Source organism: Lagopus leucura, unplaced genomic scaffold (genome assembly GCF_019238085.1).
Source record: "Lagopus leucura isolate 7727_CA_CO unplaced genomic scaffold, USGS_WTPT01 Super-Scaffold_100008, whole genome shotgun sequence".
In the NCBI taxonomy this organism is placed as follows: domain Eukaryota; kingdom Metazoa; phylum Chordata; class Aves; order Galliformes; family Phasianidae; genus Lagopus; species Lagopus leucura.
The window spans coordinates 8602000-8626098 of NW_024962265.1; the positions used below are offsets into that span (position 1 = coordinate 8602000).

At 38.7% G+C, this 24099-nt stretch overlaps 1 protein-coding gene across 1 annotated transcript in view; it reads left to right on the forward strand.

Annotated features, from left to right (window-relative positions):
• Positions 1–978: 978 nt before the first annotated feature.
• The window catches only part of PCLO (piccolo presynaptic cytomatrix protein), a 319356-nt gene continuing 296235 nt past the window's right edge, over positions 979–24099 (forward strand). Inside the window, exons 1-3 of the mRNA XM_042872716.1 lie at positions 979–1208; positions 7022–8261; positions 19498–20898. Of these exons, the coding sequence (XP_042728650.1) occupies positions 979–1208; positions 7022–8261; positions 19498–20898 (2871 nt within the window). The remainder of the gene's footprint in view (positions 1209–7021; positions 8262–19497; positions 20899–24099) is intronic.

The following is a 24099-nucleotide window of genomic DNA, read 5'->3' on the forward strand; positions in this document are numbered from 1 at the left end:
GGAAATCCACCAGAGACCTTCTATCCAGTTTGCCTAATTTAGCTGGTTCTCTTTCTGAAAAGGCTACAAAACAAAATCTCTTGGGAGTTCTATCCAAGCAGGTGAAGGACAAGGAGGAAAACCCTGCTCCTAAAATAGGCACTTAACAGTAAGTCACACAAATAGGTGTCCAGACTAGTCTTAAATATCTCCACAGAAGGAGACTCCACAGTCTCTCCAGGCAGGCTGTTCCAGTGCTCTGTCACCCTGTATAACTGGAGCCAAATTAGAGAGATCTGTACTAAGTGTGAGAAATAAACAGAACCATCAGGCTCAGACGGATTCTTGTTAGCAGGCCCTCCCTCAGTTGCTGGTTGTATCTTTGGGACAAACAGTTTCTGTTGTTTCCTTCGATGATGTGGAACACATCCCCGGCAGGCCTGTGGATAAAGCTGAGGAAAGTGATGGATACATTGAAGTACACTTCAGTGTATCTATGGGCAAGGAGCCTGGCAGGCAGGAGCAACAGGCTGGCAGGGACACGTCAACGTAGAAGTAAGCGTAAAGCCTGCTATGTGGCGTATAAGACTCCGGCGGGGTCGACACCCTCCCACAGCCCGCGCTCTGAGCAGACCGCTGCTGAGGTCCGCGGTGGCTTTAAAGGCCGCGGCGCGGGGCAGGGCGGGGCGTGGTGTGCGCGGTGTGTGCGCGGGGGGAGCCGCCCGGAGCATGCGCTGCGTGGGGCGGTGGAGTGCGGCGCGGTGCGCGGGTGGTGGCGCCGCTCCTCCCTGGCAGTAGGCATCGAGCCCGGCCCCGCCGCGCCTCTTCCTCCTTTTCCTCCTGCTGTTGCTTTTGCTCCTACCGCTGCTGCTGCTGCCGCCGCCGCCGCCGCCGCCGCGCGGGGCCGTGGTGGCGGCCGCGGAGCTTTGAGCACCAGCCGAAGAGCGTGGCCCTCCGCCCGCTTTGCTGCCGAGGGGAGAGCGGGCAGCCGCGGCGGCCATGGGCAACGAGGCGAGCTTGGAAGGAGGCGAAGGGCTCGAAGGGGCGGCGGCGGCCGGGGATGGCGGCAGCTCCGCGGCCCCTTCGCAGAGCCTGGTGCCGGCCGGCGTGGAGGCGGACCTGAGCCAGCTGAGCGAGGAGGAGAGGAGGCAGATCGCCGCTGTCATGTCAAGGGCGCAGGGGCTGCCCAGAGGGAACCTCGCCGGCGCGGAGCCGCCTCCCATGCAAAGGCACGCACGGAAAATCGCCCTTCTCCCGCTTTTCCCTTCCCCCTTTCTCCGTCTCCTCGCGGTGGGGCGCGGTGCGATCCGGGCCCGCGGCATCGGCCCCGCGTTCTGCTGGCGGAGGGAGGGAGGCAGCGAGGGAGGGAAGGGGGCGGCTGCACGAGCGCTCGGATGGAGCCCACACTCCGCTGCTTTTCGCACTCCGCTGGTTTCTAATAATATCGACGTTGGTATCTAATAATATTCGGTGGGCTGCGCCCTCTCCCCTCCCGTCGGCACCGTTCTGTGTCTGGGTAGGGGGAGATATGCGGGCAGCGTTTGGGTTTTCTGGATGTATGCGTGCCTCAGGGAGTCGGGTTGCCCCACAGCTCATGGAGCAGGCAGGAGAGTTCTCCTGATGGGTTTTGTAAGCATCTCTCTACGGGAAAGGGGGTTCTTGTTGAATCTTTCAAAGCTTTTGGGCATAATGCATTTGCTATCCATTAGTCCTCCAGTTCTTAACCTCTGCATCTCTCATTTGGCTTCATTAAATAGTCATGGATTGAGGACTGTACCAGTCATTCTTTTCCCCTTTATTTTCCCTCTGGTTTTCTTGAGGGGAAAAGGAAGGCAGGAGAACAGGTTTAAATTGATTGCTGCAGAATTCGGCGATCTGGGTGCTGGTGACTTTCCCTTATTATGCATCTGCGAAGACTAGGTCGTTCCCTTCCCCTCTCCGTCCTTATCCCAGGGTAAATGCGCTGCCCGAGGTGCAACAAGCTGGCTCGGGTTGTGATGCCCTGTGCTGCCCTTCCTCGCCCAGTTCTCGCGGCTCGGCCCGTGCCGCTGTCCGTGGTCCTGAACTCGCTGCCTTCTCGTGCTCCGGGCCCGGCGTCTCGCCCTCCGTCTTTGCGGCTGGATGGGCTGTTTGTCGAGAGGGGGTTATGGAGCAACCTCCTTTGCCGTGCAAAACCGTTCTTGTCGAGCCTGTATAACATCAGGTTTAGATAAATGAATTTTAGATGATAATTCAGGTTAGTGGAATCATGATCATTGTTGGATAAAGTACTGAAGTAACCGGGATTATACCGAACATTAATATTTATATTTTAGTTGGGAATCAAGTCATCTTGCATATTAAGCAGGTGATAAAACTATGTAGAATTTAATTTTCTGTGTATTTCCGGGCTTTGCCCAGCTTCCATAGATGTTAGTAGGCTGAAAAAAAAAAAAAAAAATCTTACAGATCAGTTCTGTTGAAACAAAGCTTAAAATTTTCTTCTGTGTACAGCTTAGGTATAAAGACAAAGGTTTTTTTTGTTTTTTTTTGGTTTTTTTTTTGTTGTTTTTTTTTTTTTTTTTTTTTTTTTTTTTTTTTTTTTTTTTTTTTTTTCCCAACACTAATATTCCAAAATAAATATCCCTGGGGGACTATAGAATAGGCTAAAATGTGAATATTTCTGCATTTGTGAATTTCTACTTTCCTACAAACACTTTTTATCATATTGGAAACTCTTTGCCTCATATTAGTGCTGTACTTTCTGTACTTTCAATCTCTACTTAAAGTGTACCATCATTAATGTACCATTCTTTCTATTTAAAGTAAAGACAGTTTGTATTTGTGAAGTACTGCCTCTTTGCTTTTTGGTAAAATTGGCATTTTAACTCCTAAGTCAGTGCAGTAGCCTGTCATCTAGCTTCCCTTGGGGATTTGTAGTGATTTCTATCATAGTATCTTTGTGCCTGTTATAATGTAATGAGGTTACTGCTTGTCTCTGCTCTTATGACTTCACTTGCTTGTCTTGTATACTTGTCTTTGCTGCTGGAATTTGCTAGTAATGTTGGGAGTGATTACTAAGAACTTGATTAAACCACTTGGAGTCCAGTCTTTTAACTCAAATAAAGAATTAACCTGCTGAAGCTTAGATTCCCTAGCTACAAACTTTTTTTTAAAGTCTGCATGGACAATGCTTCTTTAACAGTGGCCTACAAGTGCTGTTGCCAACAGTTTTTTGTTTTTTTTTTTTTCTTTCCTCTAGTGTGGCTATGCCAATCCAAGCATTAAGTGATTGAAGTAGTGATCAAAAGAGGAATTAAAAAAAAAAAAAAAAAAAAAAAAAAAAAGGATATTTAAAACATCTAATTTATATAACCATGTGTTTTGCCAGTGTCTCTAATAGGTTGTCTCGTGGGTTTTTTTTGTTTTGTTTTTTTTTTTAATTCTTCTTTCCCATCTTGTTAACTGGATTTTTAAAATTTTAATATTATCTGTTATTCAGTTTACCTGAGATACTGATAATTATTTTCTATTTTAAACGCTTCCTGTCCTCTGCCAAAGTGAACTCCTAGTGTGGATGATTTTTTTCAATATTTTATTCTATTGATTCCAGGCACATTTCGTAATGCTTAGTACCTATAGAAGCCATTCCATTCTACTGCCCATCTTAAAAAAAAAAAAAAAAAAAAAAAAAATCTAGTTCAGGAAGTGTAGTTTAGGTCGATTTTTTTTATTTTTTTTATTTTTTTTTAATTAATTTGTATGCTTGTTCTGTTTGTTCTGCCTTCATTGAATGGTCTTGTAACTATGTCTGTGTCCACTAGCTGAGGAACTGTTCCACTTGTTCCATGTCATCTGCAAGGAACAAGTGACCAGACTGAATATATGAACCATCTAATGCAACTGTTTTTATTTTGAGTAGATCGCTGTTGTGTTGTTTGTTTCAATTCTTTAAGTTGCTTACACTGTACAATAACAAAAAGTCAAATGTATTTGGAGAGAAAATTCTGAGAAGCCCTTATTGAATGTCACGCTTCTAAAAAAACCAGTCTGACATAATTTCCAACAGAAACTTGTATTTTTGTTAATGAAATCATTTTTTAAACTCAGTAAAAAGAAATAAGTTTCCAGAGCTATGCATAAGCTTGTACATATCTTGTGTGAAGTAATTTTACTTCTCTTTAAAATTATTTATACCAGTGAGTGCTTCTAGGACATGTCTTTTAAAACAGTTTTTATGGTTATGGCATAAGGAACTGGACCAATAGTCTTCTGCTGAAACTTTTGCTTAACTACAAATTAAGCTTTGGTTTGCCTATAAAACTCATTTAAATGAATAAAGATGAGCTCTGTAAATCAAGGCCAAGTGAGGAGAAACATAGCGATGAAAATGAAGGAATTAGGTGAGGAAGAATAAGATGATTTTGTTTGTTGGATTTGGACTAATGGTGATTTTTTTTTTTTTATGGATCAGAAGGTTTAAAAAAAAACCCAAAAACTTCTGAAATATATATATATATTTTTTTTTTCTATAGAATTTCTAATTCTGCAGTTTCATTAAAATTGTTCAATGTCTGTCATTGAGCTGCCTGTTGGTTGTAAAATGGTATTAGAAAACAAGGCTTCAATTTCTGACTACCTAAAACTAAAGAGATTAAGTCCTGGCTTTTGACAGAGGTAATGTTTCTCAGGAAGCTTGTCTTTTCAAGGCTTTTTCTTCCATTAGTTAAGCACACTCTGTCTCCATCACTTAGAAATACTGCTATGTAGAAAAGCAAGACAAGTCTGTTCTGGAGAATACAGCAGCACCAGATTTTTTTTTTTTTTTTTTAATTCAGTAGATTCATGGGTTGTAATCTCATTTTAAGTTCTGACATCTGAACAAGTGGAAATTTATGGATCACATTATTTTGATAAAAATGAAAGCTGAATGAGAACTCCATGCCAATAGGAACTGACAGTTATTTATTCTTGTTAATGTCCTAGTTCAATTTTTATAAACAGTTATTTCCTTCTTCCACTTTCACACTGTAAGGTTTGGCTGTGGTTCCATGTTTCCTGACCTGAATTTATTAAAACTGTTGATTAAATACTGTTGATCCTTTTCCATTTTTTTTTTTTTCTCCTGTCTGTTTTGCATTGCTGACTGATTCTTTTCAGCAATTCCAGATGTGAATGCTAGAAGTGTACCAGAGTACTACTGATACAATAGTTGAAATTATTTCACTTAGCAAGTAGTACTTATTCAGATAAGTCTAGAGTGCTTATCTAAATTGCAAGGAAAAAAAAAAAAAAAAAGACCTGCCTGGGTTCTAATTAAACTTTACAGTTGTATTTTCTACATAGCAAAAATGCCAAATGTCTAGTGGAATTAAATTATCACTGGACTTCTGTGAATTATCCTCATCATGAATAATGAGCTAACAATCTTTTACTAATGTCAGTGGAAATACACCTTCTCCATTTCTCGAGTTGCACATTGAGATTGTAAACTTCTCCGATTTAATGCCAAGAATTTTTCAAGAAGTGGAAAAGAGTAAATGGAGGTGTGGAAATCTGAAAATACAATTCCATGTGAAAATTTTTAATTTTCAAAAAACAAACAAGAACAAACAAACAAAAAAACCAACCAAACAAACAAAAAAACCACCCTAAAAGAACCAAACACCAAACAAACATAAGAGATTATGATCAAATCACATGAGAGAATTAACAATTGTAGAAATTGCTACTACTTAGCCATTAGTATTTTACCATTATTAGGTAGGCAATGAAAACTCAAAATATTAATCATCAGTAATAATAAGTCCATTGTAACATTAACAGTGTAAAATACAGTCTTCACTGTATCCAGTATATATCATTGTGTAGCCTTCTGCTAAAAATCTTAATAGAAATAATAATAATAAAAAGTTACTGCACAGTTTGCTCATGGAATGGATTAAATCTAAAAAGTGATTGGTTTGGTATGGACACCCCAAAAGAAATGTAGTGTCTTCAAAAACAAGTTCACAGTTAAGTGGATCTCTCAAAGTAAAAACTGAAAATTTTATAGTTGCAACACTGAAGGAATAACATATCTTCCAGCAAAAGCACAGTGATAGCAGTGAATAGAATATTTTACTACATCCTGTGGCAACAGCACTGCATGCACTATGATGTCCTCAAGCTGCAATTGAGTATAGCAACAAATAGAATACCTTGCTGCATATAACAATGTGATCTTGACTTTGGTTCCTATTTTCTTAGCCTTCTTTTATCCTTTATGAAAACAAAGCAAAGTCTAACTGTTAAAAAATAGTTTTATTATTGATGGGCAATGTGAATTTTTGGAGTGATGCTGGAAGGAGGCTCTTTGATAGCTCTATTTGAAAAAAGAAAGCTTTGATACATACTCTGTGTACTGTCATCTGTTTCATCTGGTTGGAATATTCTGAGTAATGAGTGGATAGGTGGTAGTGAAAATATTTCCCTGCCAAAAACAGAGAAAAAAAACCTGCCTACTTCTGAGTGTACCTGGATTTTTAGGAGTTTTAATCCTTGCTCTACGATACATTGTAAATATATCAAAACTTTGCACAAATAGCCAGAATCTAAGTACATAAGCAGTTACTAATATGTGGTTTTTTTTTTGTGCGTATGTCTCTGCTTTGATCTGCTAATTTTCCAACATGTTTCTTTTGGTTGTCTTTGTCTCCCCACGTTTGTATCCCAACGGCTGGAGTGGAAAGTTAATAGTTTGGATTTAGGTGAAATAGGAGTTCTGAATTCTTCATCATTCTGAAGAGAAAATTATCTGGTTAAACACAGTTGCTGTATGAGATTTTTTTTTAAGTCAGTCTGTGAATTAATACTTGCGTAAGCCCTTAAAGAACAATAATTTTTATTTAAATACTTATTATATGCAATATGTTGTAAATCTTGGAACTGGAGATGCTTGAGCACCTGAGGATCTTCACATTGTTACCTAAGCATTTCTAGGGGCACAGATGCAGATTATTTTAACTATTTTTTTTCCCCAATAGCTTGCGTTGTTTTAATTTATTTCACTTCCTTTCTGCAGGCATCCTGATCTTGATACAACCCACCATCCAAGGCAAGCAGGTAAGCCTCCAGATCCAGGACCAGGTTTAAGTAAAAGCAGAACAGTAGATGTGCTGAAGACAGAACAACGAGCACCTGGACGGAGTCCCTCGTCTATAAGTCTAAGGGAATCAAAGTCCAGGACTGATTTTAAAGAAGATCAGAAGCCAAGTATGATGCCCAGTTTTCTTTCAGAAGCCAATCCATTGAGCGCAGTCACTTCAGTTGTGAATAAATTCAATCCTTTTGATTTGATATCAGATTCAGATGCAGCCCATGAAGAAGTTGGTAGGAAACAAAAGGTTACCCAGAAAGAGCAAGGGAAACCTGAGGACCAGAGGAGTCTTGCAAAACATTCATCTCAACAACAGTCTCCAAAGCTAGTTCGTCAACAAGGACCTGTCAAACCTACCCCTCAGCAAACTGAGTCTTCCAAACCAGTGCCTCAGCAGCAGCAACCTGGGGAACCAAAGCAAGTTCAGAAACCAGGCCCAAGTCACCCAGGAGACTCTAAGGTTGAACAAACGAAACAACCACCTCAGCCACGTGGACCACAGAAATCTCAACTCCAACAATCAGAACCAACAAAGCCTGGTCAGCAACAAACTTCTGCAAAAACTTCAGCAGGCCCAACAAAGCCATTGCCACAGCAACCAGATAGTGCTAAAACATCATCCCAGGCACCACCTCCCACAAAACCATCATCACAACAGTCAGGACCTGTAAAACAACCATCTCAACAGCCGGCAAGGCAAGGAGGTCCTGTAAAGCCATCTGCCCAGCAAGCAGGGCCTCCTAAACAGCAACCTGGATCTGAAAAGCCAACTGCTCAGCAGACAGGACCTGCAAAACAACCACTGCAGCCTGGACCTGGGAAGCCACCTCTGCAGCAAACAGGGCCTGTGAAACAAGCACCACCACAGGCAGGGCCCACAAAACCATCTTCTCAGACTGCAGGTGCCACAAAATCCTTAGCGCAACAACCAGGACTTACCAAGCCACCAGGCCAGCAACCAGGGTCTGAAAAGCCCTCACAGCAAAAGCAAGACAGCACAGCCCAGCCTGTGGAATCCACCCCAAAGAAAACCTTTTGTCCTCTTTGCACTACCACTGAGCTGCTGCTGCACACGCCAGAGAAGGCCAATTACAACACATGCACACAGTGTCATACTGTAGTCTGCAGTCTGTGTGGATTTAATCCTAACCCTCATATTACAGAGGTGAGTAACTTTTAAACTGATGTTCATTACCAGAGCACAAAATTAAGTTTCCCTTCATTATGCCGAAACATCAGATTTGCTACAGTGTATTATAATGACCATTTAAGGCCTTAATGAGTTCAGAGAAATAATCATGCTATTCAGGAAAATGCCTACAAGAGGGGATCACAGAATTAAAGGGGTTGTAAGGGATCTCAAGAGATCATCAAGTCCAACCCCTTCACTAAAGCAGGTACCTTACAATAGGTTGCACAGATGGGCATCCAGATGGGTCCTGAATACCTCCATAGAAAGAGACTCTGCAATCTCTCTGGGCAACCTGCTCCAGTGCTGTCACCCTTACTGTAAAAAGATGAAAAAGAATGTAACGGTACAATGAAAAGGAAGGTCACTGTTTGTATAGTATTTAGGAATATGTTCTCAGTTTTTTTCATATAAAAAAGGGGAACACTACTGTGAATTCTTAAAAATTTTGCTTGATTTGACATTAATCCTTTTCTTTGTTTAAAATCAGACAATAGTCATGTGCTAATACATTCTAAATACATAAAGTACTAAAAAGTAAAATATGTAAATAACTAAATAAACAATTGAATATGAAAATGACTACGTTCATAGGTCCACTGTGGGTTTCAGAAAAGGACTTGGGGTGGATTTGCTTTGTAACTACATTGGTGTTCATTAGCTGAAAGCCTGAGTTATGAAGTTTGACTCTGTGATACTCAGGTTACTTCATTCTTGTGTGATGCTAAGGGATCTCTGTGGACTATTTCTAACTTTGATTACTATTCTAGCTGTAATTATGTAGCATAGAAATGGTGTAGAAACCAATATTAGTACTTTAAATGAACTCGCCTTAGCCTGATATATTTGCACTGGCTTGATTTATGTGCCCATACATATATATGGACTTTACTTGCTGTGCACAGGACTAAGACTTCATATGAAGATCTGATATCTTATTTCTTGAATGTCCGCTTATACATCCTGATACTCTAATTTTCATTTTGTGATACAGGTTTTTTCTGTTTGCTTTGTTTTTCCCCAATAGCAGGAATTTTATGAGTTTATAGAAATTGACCTGATGGTAAAGACTAAGTAGTTACAAAGCAGCCAGAAGGGGGGCTTGGGGAGTTTGCTTTTGCCTTCTGTTCAGCTAAATTAATACCCAAACAGATGGCAATAGGAAGAAAAGTACAGACATTATTTTCAGTCTGACAAGTATCCCTAGATTTCAAATCACAGAATTGAAGCATCACTAAGGTTACTGGGGGCCAGAGGTTGTGTAGTCCAACTTCCTGCTAAAAACAGATCACCTAAAGCAGATAGTTTGGGAGTGTGTCCTGTCCAGTTTTGAGTATTTTGAGTATTGATGGAGACTGCACACCTTCACGGCACCTCTTGTTTGATGTGTTCTGCAGTGATTTAAGAATACTACTGTTGTGTTAGATTGCATTTCAGTGTATGTTTATTAGTGATGTTTTTAGGTTGGTGTCTGGTAACAAAGAGGTAGTTTTCCATGGCTGGTAATTATTTGTTGATTTGTTGTTAAAACTGTCAAAGTTAAACCTGAAAGATTCGTGTAGCACACTGAATTGTTTAGCAATGTATATTCTCTTCTTGGAATTTAGTGAAATTCAGAATTGAGATTGCAGATCTACTGGACTGTGAGAAAGATGTCTTGAACAGCCCAGTGCAGAAATGTCAGAGCAGCTGCAAACAGACTTGGAGATTGTATTATCAATTATATATGATATAGGGGGAAAAAATACCCATATTACCTTAAACCTGAAACTCTATTGCCCAGCATGTCATTCTGGAGAAAGTGGAAAAAAAGATTTATTATGTTACGAAAAAGTAATGTTACCACATTGCAGAGGAACGTTTTTTAAGAAAGCAATGTTTTTTAGACCAAAATTTCTTAGATTTATTTCTGGATGCTGATTTCTATTTCCTCAGTGATTTCTTGTGGTCTCTCAGAGCTCTGAGCTCAGCTTCTTTCAGGAACTTCAGATGTTCTGTGGAAATGATTGACATGATTGACAAGTTTGGTATGTTTAAGTGAAGTGGACCTGAAGAAAGAGAAAGAAAGGGTGTTTATGTAAGAAGATCTCAAAGTAAATTCTGTGAAGCTACTAGTTTTTGAAGTGGATATTCTGTGTGTGAAATTCAGGGCTATAAAACAATAAATACAGCTGCATTTAAGACTAACTGATTACATACATATGTAAAAGCAAATTTGCATTTCATATTACACATTGAAATAAACACAGGATATGCATTTATTTCATGATGAAAGCATTTTAGTAAATGGAGGTATTGGACATCTAATTTATTCAGCTATTACTTCTAATCTCCTAACTCCCACTCAGATTCTTCTCATTTGCTAAGCTCTGCACCACCAGCTGTCTTGGTGAAACTTCCTTGTGGGTGTCCTGCTCCTATCTTCAGTGAAGTGCAATGAAAATCACATCTGACTGTGTTATTAAACAGTTGGAGTGAAGTAATAGGACCTGTTCTGGCAGATAAGAAAATTTGAATCGCTTCATCTGCAAAGGTTCCTGCTTGAAATATTCTCAAACGTTTCTCCATTGAATATTTAGATTTATTAACAAAAGTTTGTTCCTTATAATTCACACATTTCTTCCTGTCTAGCACAAAACCCATAATTTTGTCTTAGCTGTCAATTCTCTTGACTATGGTGTCTTCTCTTTTGGTTACTCTTTGAATCCTTCTGAAATGTTACTGAACAAAAGTCTTTCTCTTTCTCACACAGTTACTGACTTTATCTTCTCTTACTGTTACATTTTTACTTACCCTGCTATCTTTTTTGCCAAGTTTCATGATTCTGTAATTCTGTGTTGTTGCCCTTTCCATGCCCTTTTTAGCTTCTATTTTTATTGTTTTTGTTTTTGTGTCTTAGAAAAATACTTTCAAAGCAGAGGTGAGAGAATAAAAGGCATTTATTTAGAGAAAGATTGACATTACATCTTTTTTGACATTTTCCTCTATACAGCTGCTTGAACTACCACCTTAAATTCCTTGACATCTTATAAGTTTTACAGGGTAGTTTTGTCTTTGCAACTAGCAGAGTGGATTAATTTTCCAGAGTAAATCTTTTGAAGTTTCTATATTCAGTATATGGAATATACCAGCTGATTCTGGTAGGAATAGAGTAAGGTTTACAAACTCTCTCAGAAAATATTTACATGCATTGCCAAACCATTGTGGAAAGTGCTGAGGTTTTTTGTATTTGTATTCACCTTTTTCATTGTCTGTATAAGATGCAGTAGTACATGCACTAGGTCTCTTTTTACTCATTAAGGAGAACTATGGAACTCTGAGCAGAAAGTGATACTTTACTGCCACAAGGTCAGATCCTTTGAACCATTTTTCTGAACCATCTGACATTGCTGTCCCCCTAGGGAAGAGGAATAGACTGTATCTTGGTTTTGCACAGCAGTCCAGAGAGAAAATACGCCATACATAATGTGTTCAGTAACATCTCACTAATCTGTCTAGGTATTTGTACCTCACTCATCACCATGGCACGAGTGCCTAGCAACAGTTGCATAAAGTGCTGGGGAAAATTATATAAACAGGTTTATTGATTGGTACTCTGTGCCTTTTTTCTTTTACGTACTTGTGGAAGGTGTATTAATTTTATTGCATGATGATAATTTTTAATTAAAAAAAAAAATCTGTTTTCCTAAAATCATTCCTATCAGCTATTACCATCAGAAGCCAGCACTAAATTTAAAAGGATTCAGTTGAGTAGATGATCTGAATCAGGAGTAGGCTTTCTGAAATGAGCAGGGCCATCTGAGAGACTATCCATTCGGTTAAACATTTGTTTTCTGATGAAGCTAGGCAAAAAAGTACAAAGTGTTACAGATAAACCTAAGTGACCAGTGCATATGTTTGATAACTGAGGTAGGTTTTAAACTGTGAACAAGTAAGAATCATAGAATAACCCAAATTGGAAGGGACTGATAAGGATCTTAGAGTCCAACTCCTGGCTCCATCTAGGACCACCCAAATTTCTAAACCATATGTCTGAAGTGTTGTCCAAATGCTTCTTGAACTCTGGTAGCTTGGTTGCATGTTTATTGCCTTGGGGAGTATTGGTGTCATCCTAGCTAATGGCTTCTGGAAGACTCCCACAATGACTTTATTTGCTTGTCCCTTCATCCTTACCCACAGGATGAAGTGTCATCACAAACTGCAACCTCTGTACAGACAAGCCTGTCCCTCATGAACTGCCTTGCCTACACTGCCTGATTTTGGACCACATAGAATGTTTCACTGGTCTTGCTCCCCCTCTGTCTCCCCATTCCTCCTTACCCATTTCAACATGAAGTATGAAAACATTTTTTTTGTTTGTTTCTTGAGTGGAGGGGAAGTGATGGTGTCAATATTTTTCTCCTTTCAGTAGAGCTAGGAAATTTCCCTATCAGTTGATCCAGGTACTACACTCTTGATATTTTCCTTTTTCTTTCTGAAGCCATTTTTATGTACAATCCTACTGCATCCATTGGTAACTTAAGAGTATAATAATTTGGTTCGGATGCTCACAATTATTTTTGTTATCTGGTTTTATTAATGTGCTACATCTCCAAGTATCCTAAGCAGTAGTAAATGCTTGGACATGAAATGTGTTCAGGAACTAAAGAGAATTTACACAGACGGGCATTCATTTTCCTCAGTTATTATTATTAGCGTTTACAGGGAAATGCATATGTAATAATTTAAAGCACTACTTAAGGAATATGTCTGTTATTCCTGTGGTGAATTCAGATGAATTTTGCTTATACTTATAACAGAGATAAGAAAAATGACTGTGCTAAATCTTTGCAGATAACATGATAGTGAAGAAAGTTACTGTTTGAATTCACATATTTCATGCAGTTTAGTGTAGGCACAGCTGTGTTGTAGTAGGATGCATGAACCAGGATGCAACATGGCCTGGAAATGAGATATAAACAGAAAGGGATTTGCTGTGACTTTGAATAGTAGCAGGTCACAAAGTATAAACTTTTGGGTTTTTTTTTTCATGTTTTGTTTTGAAAAGAGAAAATAACTTCTCAAATTATTAATTTAGATATCCACTCCTAACTATTGCAAAGTAAAGCTAGAGGTATTCTGTAAAAGAGGATGGAGTTTAGTCTGGATTCACATTGTCTGAATCTACCCTCTGATCAAGCTTTGTTTAGTTGGTAGTCTTTTAAAGATTATAAAAATTTGGCATACGTTTGGGTGAAATACTTGTGTTGCTTCAAAGAGTACTACTGACACTGCAATTTTGGGGATGAAATGAAGTTGGTATCATTCTTTTACTTCTGTCCCTAGAACAGAATACTGTGTGTGGAATACTCTTAAACATACCCCCACATAATTTCTCTTTGAGAATACTGCTTGCTTACATTGCTGTTTTGTATTTATGATTAGGTGTATTAATGGTGTTGATGCCATGGTTGTTTTTTGTTGTTATTTTAGGAAAGAGTCAGAACATAGGAAGAAGCACACAGCTACATAGGACAAATATTTCATCCATGTTTTTTCAGCTTGCCAATGTTCCACAATATATTGCAGTGTTTCCTCACTAGCCCAGATAACTGTCCTGTCCAGTTTTTAACACAAGTAAATAATAAATTAATCTGCATAGCTAAAGATGTCAACTGCAGTGAGCCATCTGCACCAGGATTACTGTTGCTCAGCAACTGTAATTTACTACTATGTTAGGCCATGTGATGTGGGGATGCTGTTTGCTGGGTAATCACTGGGCAGGAAGCATGGCCCAACCCTGCTCCCAGCAGACAGTATAATCCCCACTCAGATCCCCGCTGTACGCCCTCAGATGATTCTGCAGCATAGATGAACTTTGTTAACCTTCTCTTTGCTGCACTCCTGAATTGCAGTTCTATTCTTTGCTTATCATTTATGTATTTCTATTATATTGAATCTAGATGCAATTAATGAAAGTAATCAGCACTTATTGCAGTGATGAGTGATGCAGTGCCTGAACTGCATTAAAACTTCTTTTTTTTTGTTTGATGCATCAGGTGGCTTAAACACATGCTTGACTGTAAAAACTCACTTTCAGAGATTTTGAAATACTGGTGTTAAAAAAAAAATTGTCCAAAGGATTATGTTGGCTATTTTATGGTTCTAACTACATAGGCCATAGAATAATAGTTCTCCAAACACCCATACTTCATATGCAAACCATAGCTTTTTGCATTAGTAATTTAAGCAGAATATCAGAGTATGATAGGATTGTGATAACTGCATAATACAATTAATCTACATTTTAGAACAACTTTGAGTTGAAAGTAACATTTAAAATGGCCTTTGAAAATGACTAATTTTTAAAAGTTTGTTTGAACATTGGCTTAGGTGCATGCAACAGTGTTCATAACCACTACTAGTTTGTGGAACTGATACCTGAGGAACATGCTGCAGATGAACCTAGCACTGTTTTTGTCAGCATTTTGAGTTGGTGTTTCTTCGTAAGCTTCTCAGTCACCTCTTACAGCTGGTATCTGAAAGGAAGATAAATATTTATTTTTCAGTGATTAACTCTTGCCTCCAATGAGTATAAGTTGCATAATATACAATAGTTACATGTTTATTTCACCATGATTATTGTGAGTTGCTGAGATCTTATGGAGGGATGGTGTAGGAGACCTTTTCTTTCCAGAATTGCTCAGTCTTGCTTAGAAGACCTTTCCAGTTGTATGTTGAAATACAAATTTATGTTGTTTTGTGGTAGCAGCTGTTTTTTGTTCAGAACAGGATCTTCTGGTCTAGTTTCTTCTCTCTTACAGTATTCTTCTGCCTCACTTGAAGCTGCATAAAGTCATGGGCTCAAGTGTTTTCATTTTTCATGTTTTTCAAATCATCTTGTCAAAAATGTCTGCTGAGAGCCAAATCTGGATTCCTTACTTTCCTTCTCTCTGAAGTTGTCAGGTACCAAATAAGCTGATATGTTTCCAGACTAGAAGCATAATTTTTTTTATAAAGAATTGGGGCAGATTTGGGCACTGTAAACAAAGTCCCTTTCCATCTTCTTGCCAGTGTGAAACCTCTATAAATCTTTGTGTTTCTGTGGTGATGTAAAGAGATCTTAATATTTTATGCATATTTTAGAGTTTCTTTTTATAGTGTCAAGTGGTCAGTTTAAATGATAATGAGATGCGTTGCCTTAGAACGCAGCTCTGTTCTGCAAAACAACTGTTAAAATGGCTTCCAAGAGCTTCATATGGATAGTGTGCCAGTAACTTTTATGTAAAGTGTGTACAAAAAAAATATCTCTCTCATTGTATATGTGGAATCTTTGAATCAAGCTGGATTCTCTTCCTCCCCTAGATCATCTGCAAGAAAAGAAACTGAGCATGCCAATCAATGTACTTGCACTCTGACAGTTTTCACATTGTTTTTGCTTATGTTTCGTAGTTAGAACAAATCTGAACACTTTAGCAGAAGGGAGTGGGCTCCAGTTAGTAAAATATCATTAATAAATTCATTTGCTGCTCCCAACCAGTAAAACAAAGCTTTTAAAATTTTTAGATGTTATGGATGATAATGCATGAAATATATATTAGCAACTTGTTTGTTGTTTTGAGAGCACATAGCTTCCACATCACTGAGCTGGAAAGCAAGGTAGCACTTTCTGTATTCAGTGTTTTAAATCTGGAAAAAAAATGCAATGTGAAGTTTGTCACATTTGCAATCCTAGTCATGACACTTGATGGCATGGTTCTCAGGGTGAAGGAAATTACTAATGGATTTCTTCTGAAAGATAAAACCCCACCTAAAGTATAAAAATAGGCAGCATAGAATTCTCAGCATCAAAGGATAATCTCTTTTGTACGTAGACAGGAATAACAAAAGCTTGTGTGTTTTGTCATGGAAAGTTTTGCCTTTTAATTCTAGGTAGAGAGATGAGAAATACATAGAAAGAACTGCTGTCCAGTGAGACCTTTACGGATAGATAAGCATTAGTACTTTACTAAGTTTTACAAAGTTTTGCATCAAGCACAATAACCCTCAAAGTCAATCTGTGTTTAACAGAAGCCTGCTCCTGCTGAAGCTTGTAAAAATCTCTGTAATTGCAGTAGAGGACAGGCTGGTGTTTGTTACAAAAAGGTATCATGTAGTGCACTTCATTCTAAACACCTGCAGCTCCAGTCACAGAACTAAAATCTGTACAGGTTTGTATGTTTGGAGGTGTTGTGTATAAGCTATTATGAATAGAGGGGTTTGGCACTTAATTCCTCCCACTGAGATGCACGGGAGGAGTTCTGTATCTAAACTAGAAAGATTTAAGAAAAAATAATACAATGGAGTAAAACTTCCTACATTTTCCATTTGGAAGCCCAGCTATGATAATAATGAAATCATTTTAACTTTTAAAGGCTTCACTTTTAATACTGAGTGTGTTTGCATAAATGTGCATACAGATATATTAAGACAAAACAAATAACAACAACAACAAAACATTTTAGAGATTGCAAGTTTTGTCTTCTGCACAAATTTTGTTGAAAAATGTAGCACAGAATTTATTTTTGTTTAGACTCCAGTTAGATGTTATGGTCAGATTGATCTGTTGAAACCTAAATGCTTGTAAATGTGTCTGAATTTGATCACTTAAAACATAAGAAATATTCAGACTACTTCTTCTGTAGCCTCACTCAAACCTGCAGCTATTTTTGAGTCTTTGAAGGTTTCACAGAGACTTAAAATCAAATTTACTGGAAGACTCAGCTTCTGAGTGGGAGCAGATAAGCTACCTGTTAACCCATGGTTTCACTGAAAAATGGAACAGAACACACAGAATATATTTAATACTCAGAAAGGGCTGGCTCTTACCTTAGAGTGCAGCACTTTCATTTAAAAAGCGAACAAACAAACAAAAAAAAAAACAGGCAAACAAACAACAAAAACCCACAAGTGGAGATGGCAGAAAGAAGCGAGGGAACAGTAGCAGCTCTAAGCCTCTCGTAACATCAAGTTCTTCCCTTCAAATACAAGTGAATCACTATGCAAAATGCATTGTCAGATATCAGTAAAAGATCTGTGGTTAGTGGGAAAAGACCTGCTTTGCTCAGGTACATTAAAAAATTCTCATGGAGTCTTCTTTTTGCACTGTGGAGTCCACTACCCTAATACAGAAAATGTGAGCCACCCTATCAAAGCCAGAACTCTGTGACAGCCAACGTGGATATTCAGAGTTGGTGACTAGAGTCTGGTCTTTAATTAAAACTAAACCTTCAAGAAAACGCTAAAGAATACATCCAGAAATTGTAGCAAAATCTATATAATTAAATTAGATTATTGATGTCTAAAATCAGATCTTTTAATTAAGACTTATGACTGCTGAAATTCTCCCTTGGACAGAGGGTTTGTTTGGGAACTGACCACCAATCAAACAACATCAGTGTTGAGCTAAATGTCATCATTGCTTAGGTCCTCTGTGCAGTAGTGAATTCCTTCAGCAATTCAGAGCAGAGCTGAAACAAGTGCTGCAGTTTTGTTTCAGTTGGCTTTACCTTTTAACATCAATTTGCTGTCTGGGTTGCACGTAGATAAGAAAACTGTTAAAACAATTGTAAAAAAAAAAAAAAAAAAAAAAAAAAGTACTGAGAATGGAAGATAAAAGCAGTATTATTATGAATAGTGGCTTAATTACTGTAAACTTGCAGCTGGGGCCAGAATCGTACATCTCTGTGAATCTGTTAGTATTAGTGAGCTCATTCAGAGTGTGTATATACCATGTTTATCAGAATAATTGGAGTAACTGTTTTAGGGAACTATATCCAAATGTTCATTAATTTTTGCTGCTGAAAAATGTCAGGCTGGTAAGACATGACAAAAGAATGAATGTATGCCTCATTCCATTCCATTACATATTTTTTTCTATGAACTCTGATATTACACAGACAAAATACATCCTATATATATAATCTCCAAATTCATCCTATGTTATGGGAGAGATTTCAGACCAGAGTAAGAAACAGGATCCAGAAATCTTCACCCTTAGGGGCAAAGTCTTCTGTGTTCTCCTAATTGCAGCTTTCCTCTGTTCTAATGGTGCATGCAAATATCATAGCTGGTACGCTGAATTTCATATACAGACTAAAGAACAGAAGTAGGGCTGCAGATGAGTGGATTAGGTATCTACTTGCAGGCCCATGGGACTCCATGCCATATTGAATGGCATTTTTGCTGCCTATAAAGTTTCTGCTAGCAATGGAAGATGTGGAAAATAGCACGTGATACTTCCTGGCCACGTGTTGCTTTAACATGTTTGATGCTTCCTCAGATTGTGAGACTTTGCAAACGCAAAGGAAGGGTTGGCTGCCTAGGGATTTTTTTTTACTTTTGTTTTTTATTTATATATTTTTATTTAATTTTTTATTTTTGGTATTAAGTAGAAAATAGGCATCCCTCTCATATAATACATTTTGGGAAAGAGAAAAAAATCCTAGTAACCCAGTAATCCATAGGAACTTCTAATTATAAATGAATTTTGGGAAAAATCATTATGGTTCCCAACATCAGTGCTTAGACAAAGCCCCTTACTGATTCTAAATGAAGGCTTGCCCTCTGAAACTGGTGGTAAAATGTGGGTCTCTATCACATATAGTGTCTATTAACTCACTTCTGTGCCTAATTCACTGGATACGCGTACATTGCTAATATGGGTGCCTGTAATAAATTACCAAAACCATAAGCTATGTGGAGAGCTTGATAGTTGCACACTTAAAGATAATTATGCATTTTCTTTGTTTTAATTAGGATTGTTGTTTGCTATCTTCAGACTCGACTTGTCAAACTATTTTAGCAGAATCTGGCTCTTCTTTCTTTTTCCTCTTCTGGCAAATCATTGCTGTAAATGACTCACTGCTGGGCCCCGTGAAATTTCAGAGTATTTTTTCATTCTGCTAGGTTTTAATCCACTGGTATTAAACTGTGTGTAAACTGAATGGGAAGTCATTAGAAGCATGGGCTGTATGATTGCTCAAATCACAGGGATGTGAAGAATAACACAAAAGAAACAGCTGAGCATTTTAATTGCAAAACAGTTTTAGTAGTAATATTTCTCCCTTTTTAAAGAAAATTCTGAAATATTGCAACAAGCTATGCATTAATATAAGCCGTTAATATGTTCACTTTATTAACATTGTCTTAGCTAAATTATAATACCTTTAAAATTATTATTTTTTTCTTGCAGATTAAAGAATGGCTCTGTTTAAATTGCCAGATGCAAAGAGCATTAGGTGGGGACCTAGCATCAGGTCTCGGTCCTGGGCCACAATTGCCTCCACCCAAACAGAAGACATCAATTCCAGCTTCAACAGCTAAACCTTCCCCTCAGTCACAGCCAGGTCAAAAGAAGGATGGTTCCCCAAAACCTGATCCTTTGCAGCAAGCAGACTCTAAAAAGCCTGTACCACAGAAAAAGCAACCATCCATGCCTGAGTCTCCTCCTGTAAAATCAAAGCAAACCTACGCTGAGCCTTCTGACACTGGCCAGCAAATAGATTCTACTCCAAAGTCTGATCAGGCCAAACCAGTGCAGGCTGAAGAGAAGCAAAACCAACCCAGCATACAGAAGCCTACAACGGATACTGTGCCTACCTCTGCAGCACTGGGCATGAAGCAGGATTTGGCAGATCCACGGCTTCCATCAGCTCAACAGAAAGTGACAGATTCCCCAAAGCCAGAGACTACCAAGACACCAGCAGACACACATCCAGCTGGGGACAAACCAGATTCTAAACCACTTCCACAAGTGTCTCGGCAGAAATCAGATCCCAAGCTTGCATCTCAGTCTGGGGCTAAACCAGATGCTAAAGCTCAGAAGCCCGTTGAGCCAGCACAGGTGAAAGATGATCCTAAGAAGGTACAAACAAAGCCAGCCCCAAAACCTGACACCAAATCAACTCCCAAAGGCCCTCAGGCAGGGACAGGTCCCAGACCTATGTCAGCACAGACAGCAGCTCAACCTCAGCAGCCTCAGAAAACTCCTGAGCAATCCAGGCGTTTCAGCCTTAATCTTGGAGGCATCACTGATGCTCCTAAGCCTCAGCCTACAACACCACAGGAAACAGTTACTGGGAAACTTTTTGGTTTTGGAGCTTCAATCTTCAGCCAGGCCTCAAGTTTAATTTCCACAGCTGGTCAGCCAGGCTCACAGACATCAGGCCCCACTCCACCTGCTGCAAAGCAGTCCCAGCCTTCTTCACAGCCTCCAGCCTCTCAGCCACCTCCCAAAGAGGCCACTCAGGCTCAGCCCCTTCCAAAAGCTGCTCCTACAAAGAAAGAAACCAAGCCTGTGGCAAGTGAAAAATTGGAACCAATGACTGTGGATAACACTTTAACGACTAAGGGATCTGATTTAGAGAAGAAAACTAGTTTGGCTAAAGATAGCAAGTCTCAGGCTGCTGAAGCTAAGAAACCTGCTGAGCTGTCAGAACAGGAAAAAGCCAGCCAGCCTAAGGTGTCCTGTCCCCTTTGTAAAACTGGACTAAATATTGGTTCTAAGGATCCTCCCAACTTTAATACATGTACGGAGTGCAAGAAAGTTGTGTGTAACCTTTGTGGATTTAACCCAATGCCACACATAGCTGAGGTAAGGCGATACAGTCTGTATTTACTGTGTTTCTGTCAGCAAGTTCCCTGTGCTGGGGTGTCGGTTCTTTAGCTGTTGATTTGTTAAGGAAAAATGTAAATGTTTATTCTGTGGCTTTTTAAAATTAAATATCTGCATTGTATGAAACGTGGTCTGCAGTCAGAGTTCCAGTGAGTTTTTTGCATATTAATAGAGTGTGGTGTGGCTGGTTGATAGTTTTTGATAAGGCATGAGCAGATAGTTTATTACCCAATCTAAAATTGGTTCTACTATTGTACAGCAAACTTCTGTACTTTCTAGTCCATCATGTGATAAAGTGTCTTTGTATTGCTTCAGTATTTTATGTTAACACGTATGCTTCCTCATTAAATCCATGTTCCTGATTCAGGCAATTGCAGAATGAAAGAATATATTAGTGCTTAGTTATTCCCCTTCTTCCCCAGTTTGATAGGCTTGCTCAGTTAACCTCATTCTGTCTCTGGAGACTTTGTATACGCTGTTGTGCTCATTAAGAAGGTTACCTGTGTGGTTAAATGTGTAAGGTTCTAAAGTTGCTTCATTCATTGAGGACTGAGAATTTGAAGGTGCCTTTTCCGTGGTTGCTCAAGAGAGATCCAGCAGGGCCAACTTCTGTTTACAGAATTAAGCTTATTTTCAACAGATTACTCAGATTCTATGTTTTTACCCTCCTTCCTTTATTTTTTATAATTGTTTTTATAAATGTTGAGGGGACTGGAAAATTTATACTGGCTTAATGGAAAGATGGAGGCTTTCTGTATGAAGTTGGTGACTTGACAAATGCAGATAACGTAAAAATATTTGTAATTTAAATTTGTAAGTTGGTCTGTGTGGCTCATGGGAAAAGTAGCTATTGGTGTTGTTTTTGAAATCTGAATGAATGAATTAGAAATGCTCCCTGGGCTAAAGGTTATAACATCTCTGCCCTAAGGTGAGAGCAAATTCTGGGGAGAAATAAGCAGTATTTTCCCTTCTACTTCTGTTGTACATTCGCTTTTTTGTTGGATTAATTTCTTGAACGTGGAAAGGTGTATCAGTGGAAAGATGTTTTTCCTACCATAGTAAGAACATTTTATCTATCTCAAAAATATGTTGATTACTGTCCAAAGTAGTCATTTAGGTCACAAACAAAGGCCTGAAAACGCAAAAAGATACAGTGACTGAAAGACAGGATTCCATTAAATTGTTGCTTCTGCCATGAAAGCCATCAAATGCACACAAATTCTTACATCACTGTCCAACGTTTTGCTCCCTGTGCGCACACACTCTCCATCTTAGGTTTTAAATACAAAAAATCTATGCATACACAGAATACCACAGAAACAAGACGTGTACATTCTGGTGAAATGTGCAGAAATGACAACTATGCAAGTCCTCGTACATGAGTTGACTTCCTTAGCATTGATTTAGGCTTGATGGTGTTGGGACAGCATGGTTGTTTGCAGATTTCTCTTCTGTGTATTTCTGCTAGAGATGAGAAAGGTGGTCTTCTGTTTCCTTTCTCCAATCCCTGTTATTACCAGAGGATTCTTCCCGTTTCAACTTTTTGGAATAATAATGTTTTTCTGTAGTCTGACTTCCTTAGCCCTTTCTTTTCTTTTTTTTTTCTTTCCTTGTTGCATTTTCTTCTTTCTTGTACTACAAATTTCCACCCCTGTCCACAGTTTTCATTCTTCTTTTTCTAAAAATTGGTAAACCTCTCTTCTTTGAGAGCAACTTGCTTGGCTGAAGACAGCTTGACTTTCATTTCATGTAGATGGGAGACAGAAGAAGGAGCTCATCCTCTCCTCTCCCACATGATCTGTGCAAATAATGTATTTTATGTCAGAGAGCAACACTATCCATACATGCATTGCATATGGTATATGGCTATTGTATAACATAATGATGACCAAATATTTTATGCTCACTAGCATACTCTTATCCTTCAGAAAACTATTTTCTTATGTGTTGAATACAGTCTTGGAGGCTTAAATTTACTTGTTATTTTTGGAGACTTAGGAAGGATAAATAGAAACTTTTTTTTTTTTTTTTAAAAAAAAACATTTGGTTTGGTCTGGTCTGGTTTTATGCTTAACTTTTTTATTCCTATTTTCTGAATTCAAAGAGAAAAATTGTTATAGGTTGTGTTCCTTCCTGGTCCCAGAATGTGTACAGATGTAATGGGTGCTTTATAGTCTTGTTGTAGAGTCACAGCTAAATCACAGTGATTGTAACAGCTGCTTATATATTATCTATATATTGTTGCCTTAGTAACAGCTGAAAACAGGATGGATTTTATTGAGTGTTTGTTGGTTCAAAGCTTGTCCCTAACAAAGCTTGTATTGAGCTGTATGGAAAGAATCAGTCTGACTAAGCATGGAGACATGGATGGATGCAGAGGAGAATCTATACTCTGTGGTCACTTCTACCTGAGGAACTTCTGTCCTCTAGGCAGTGCATGGTTGTGCTGCAGACAAGGCTGCAAGTACTTTAAAGCAGAGAATGCGCTTTGTTATAGTGAGTTACCTGCTCTTGCTTGTATATAACTTTAACTTGCAAAATTTCTTTAGTCCATTGCAAACAGACTTTTGATAGCCTCTCTTCTGCAGGAAATAAGAGAACTAGACTTTTACCTGATCTAAGCAATATGCTATTTACTTCAGTGAAATTGCATTGGTTTGTGCGAGCTGAGAATTAAGCTAGAATACCTTTACGTAAAAGGAGCCGATTGTTCCTTTTCCCTCTGATTTGTTGCTCCAACAGTCAAATAGTCATTTACTTAAATGCAATTTATCCATGAAGCAAAAAGCTTCAGATGATTAAATAAATGACACTTGATAGATTTCAGACCCACAGGACCATGTTGTGCTCTAATGCATTAACAGACTCCTTATTCTGCTGTTTGCTCAACAGGGAGGAGCACTGTTTACCAGCTCAGTAATTAGCTTTCCAGCTCAGGTAGTTGGAAGCAGCTCTATTTTTAGTAACCAAGCACAGGATCACAACTGCAGAAGCTAGAAATGAATTGTGTGACAACGACCATTTTGTGCATTTAAAACTCAGTGAAGCTGTTTAGAATACTGAACAGGAGTGAGATGGTTGCCTATAATGTAATTAAGTATGTTGAGACACCAGGGTCAGGAATATAGAACATGTGATGAGTTAATGTATAATTAAAAAAAAAAAAAAAGGGAGAGAGGG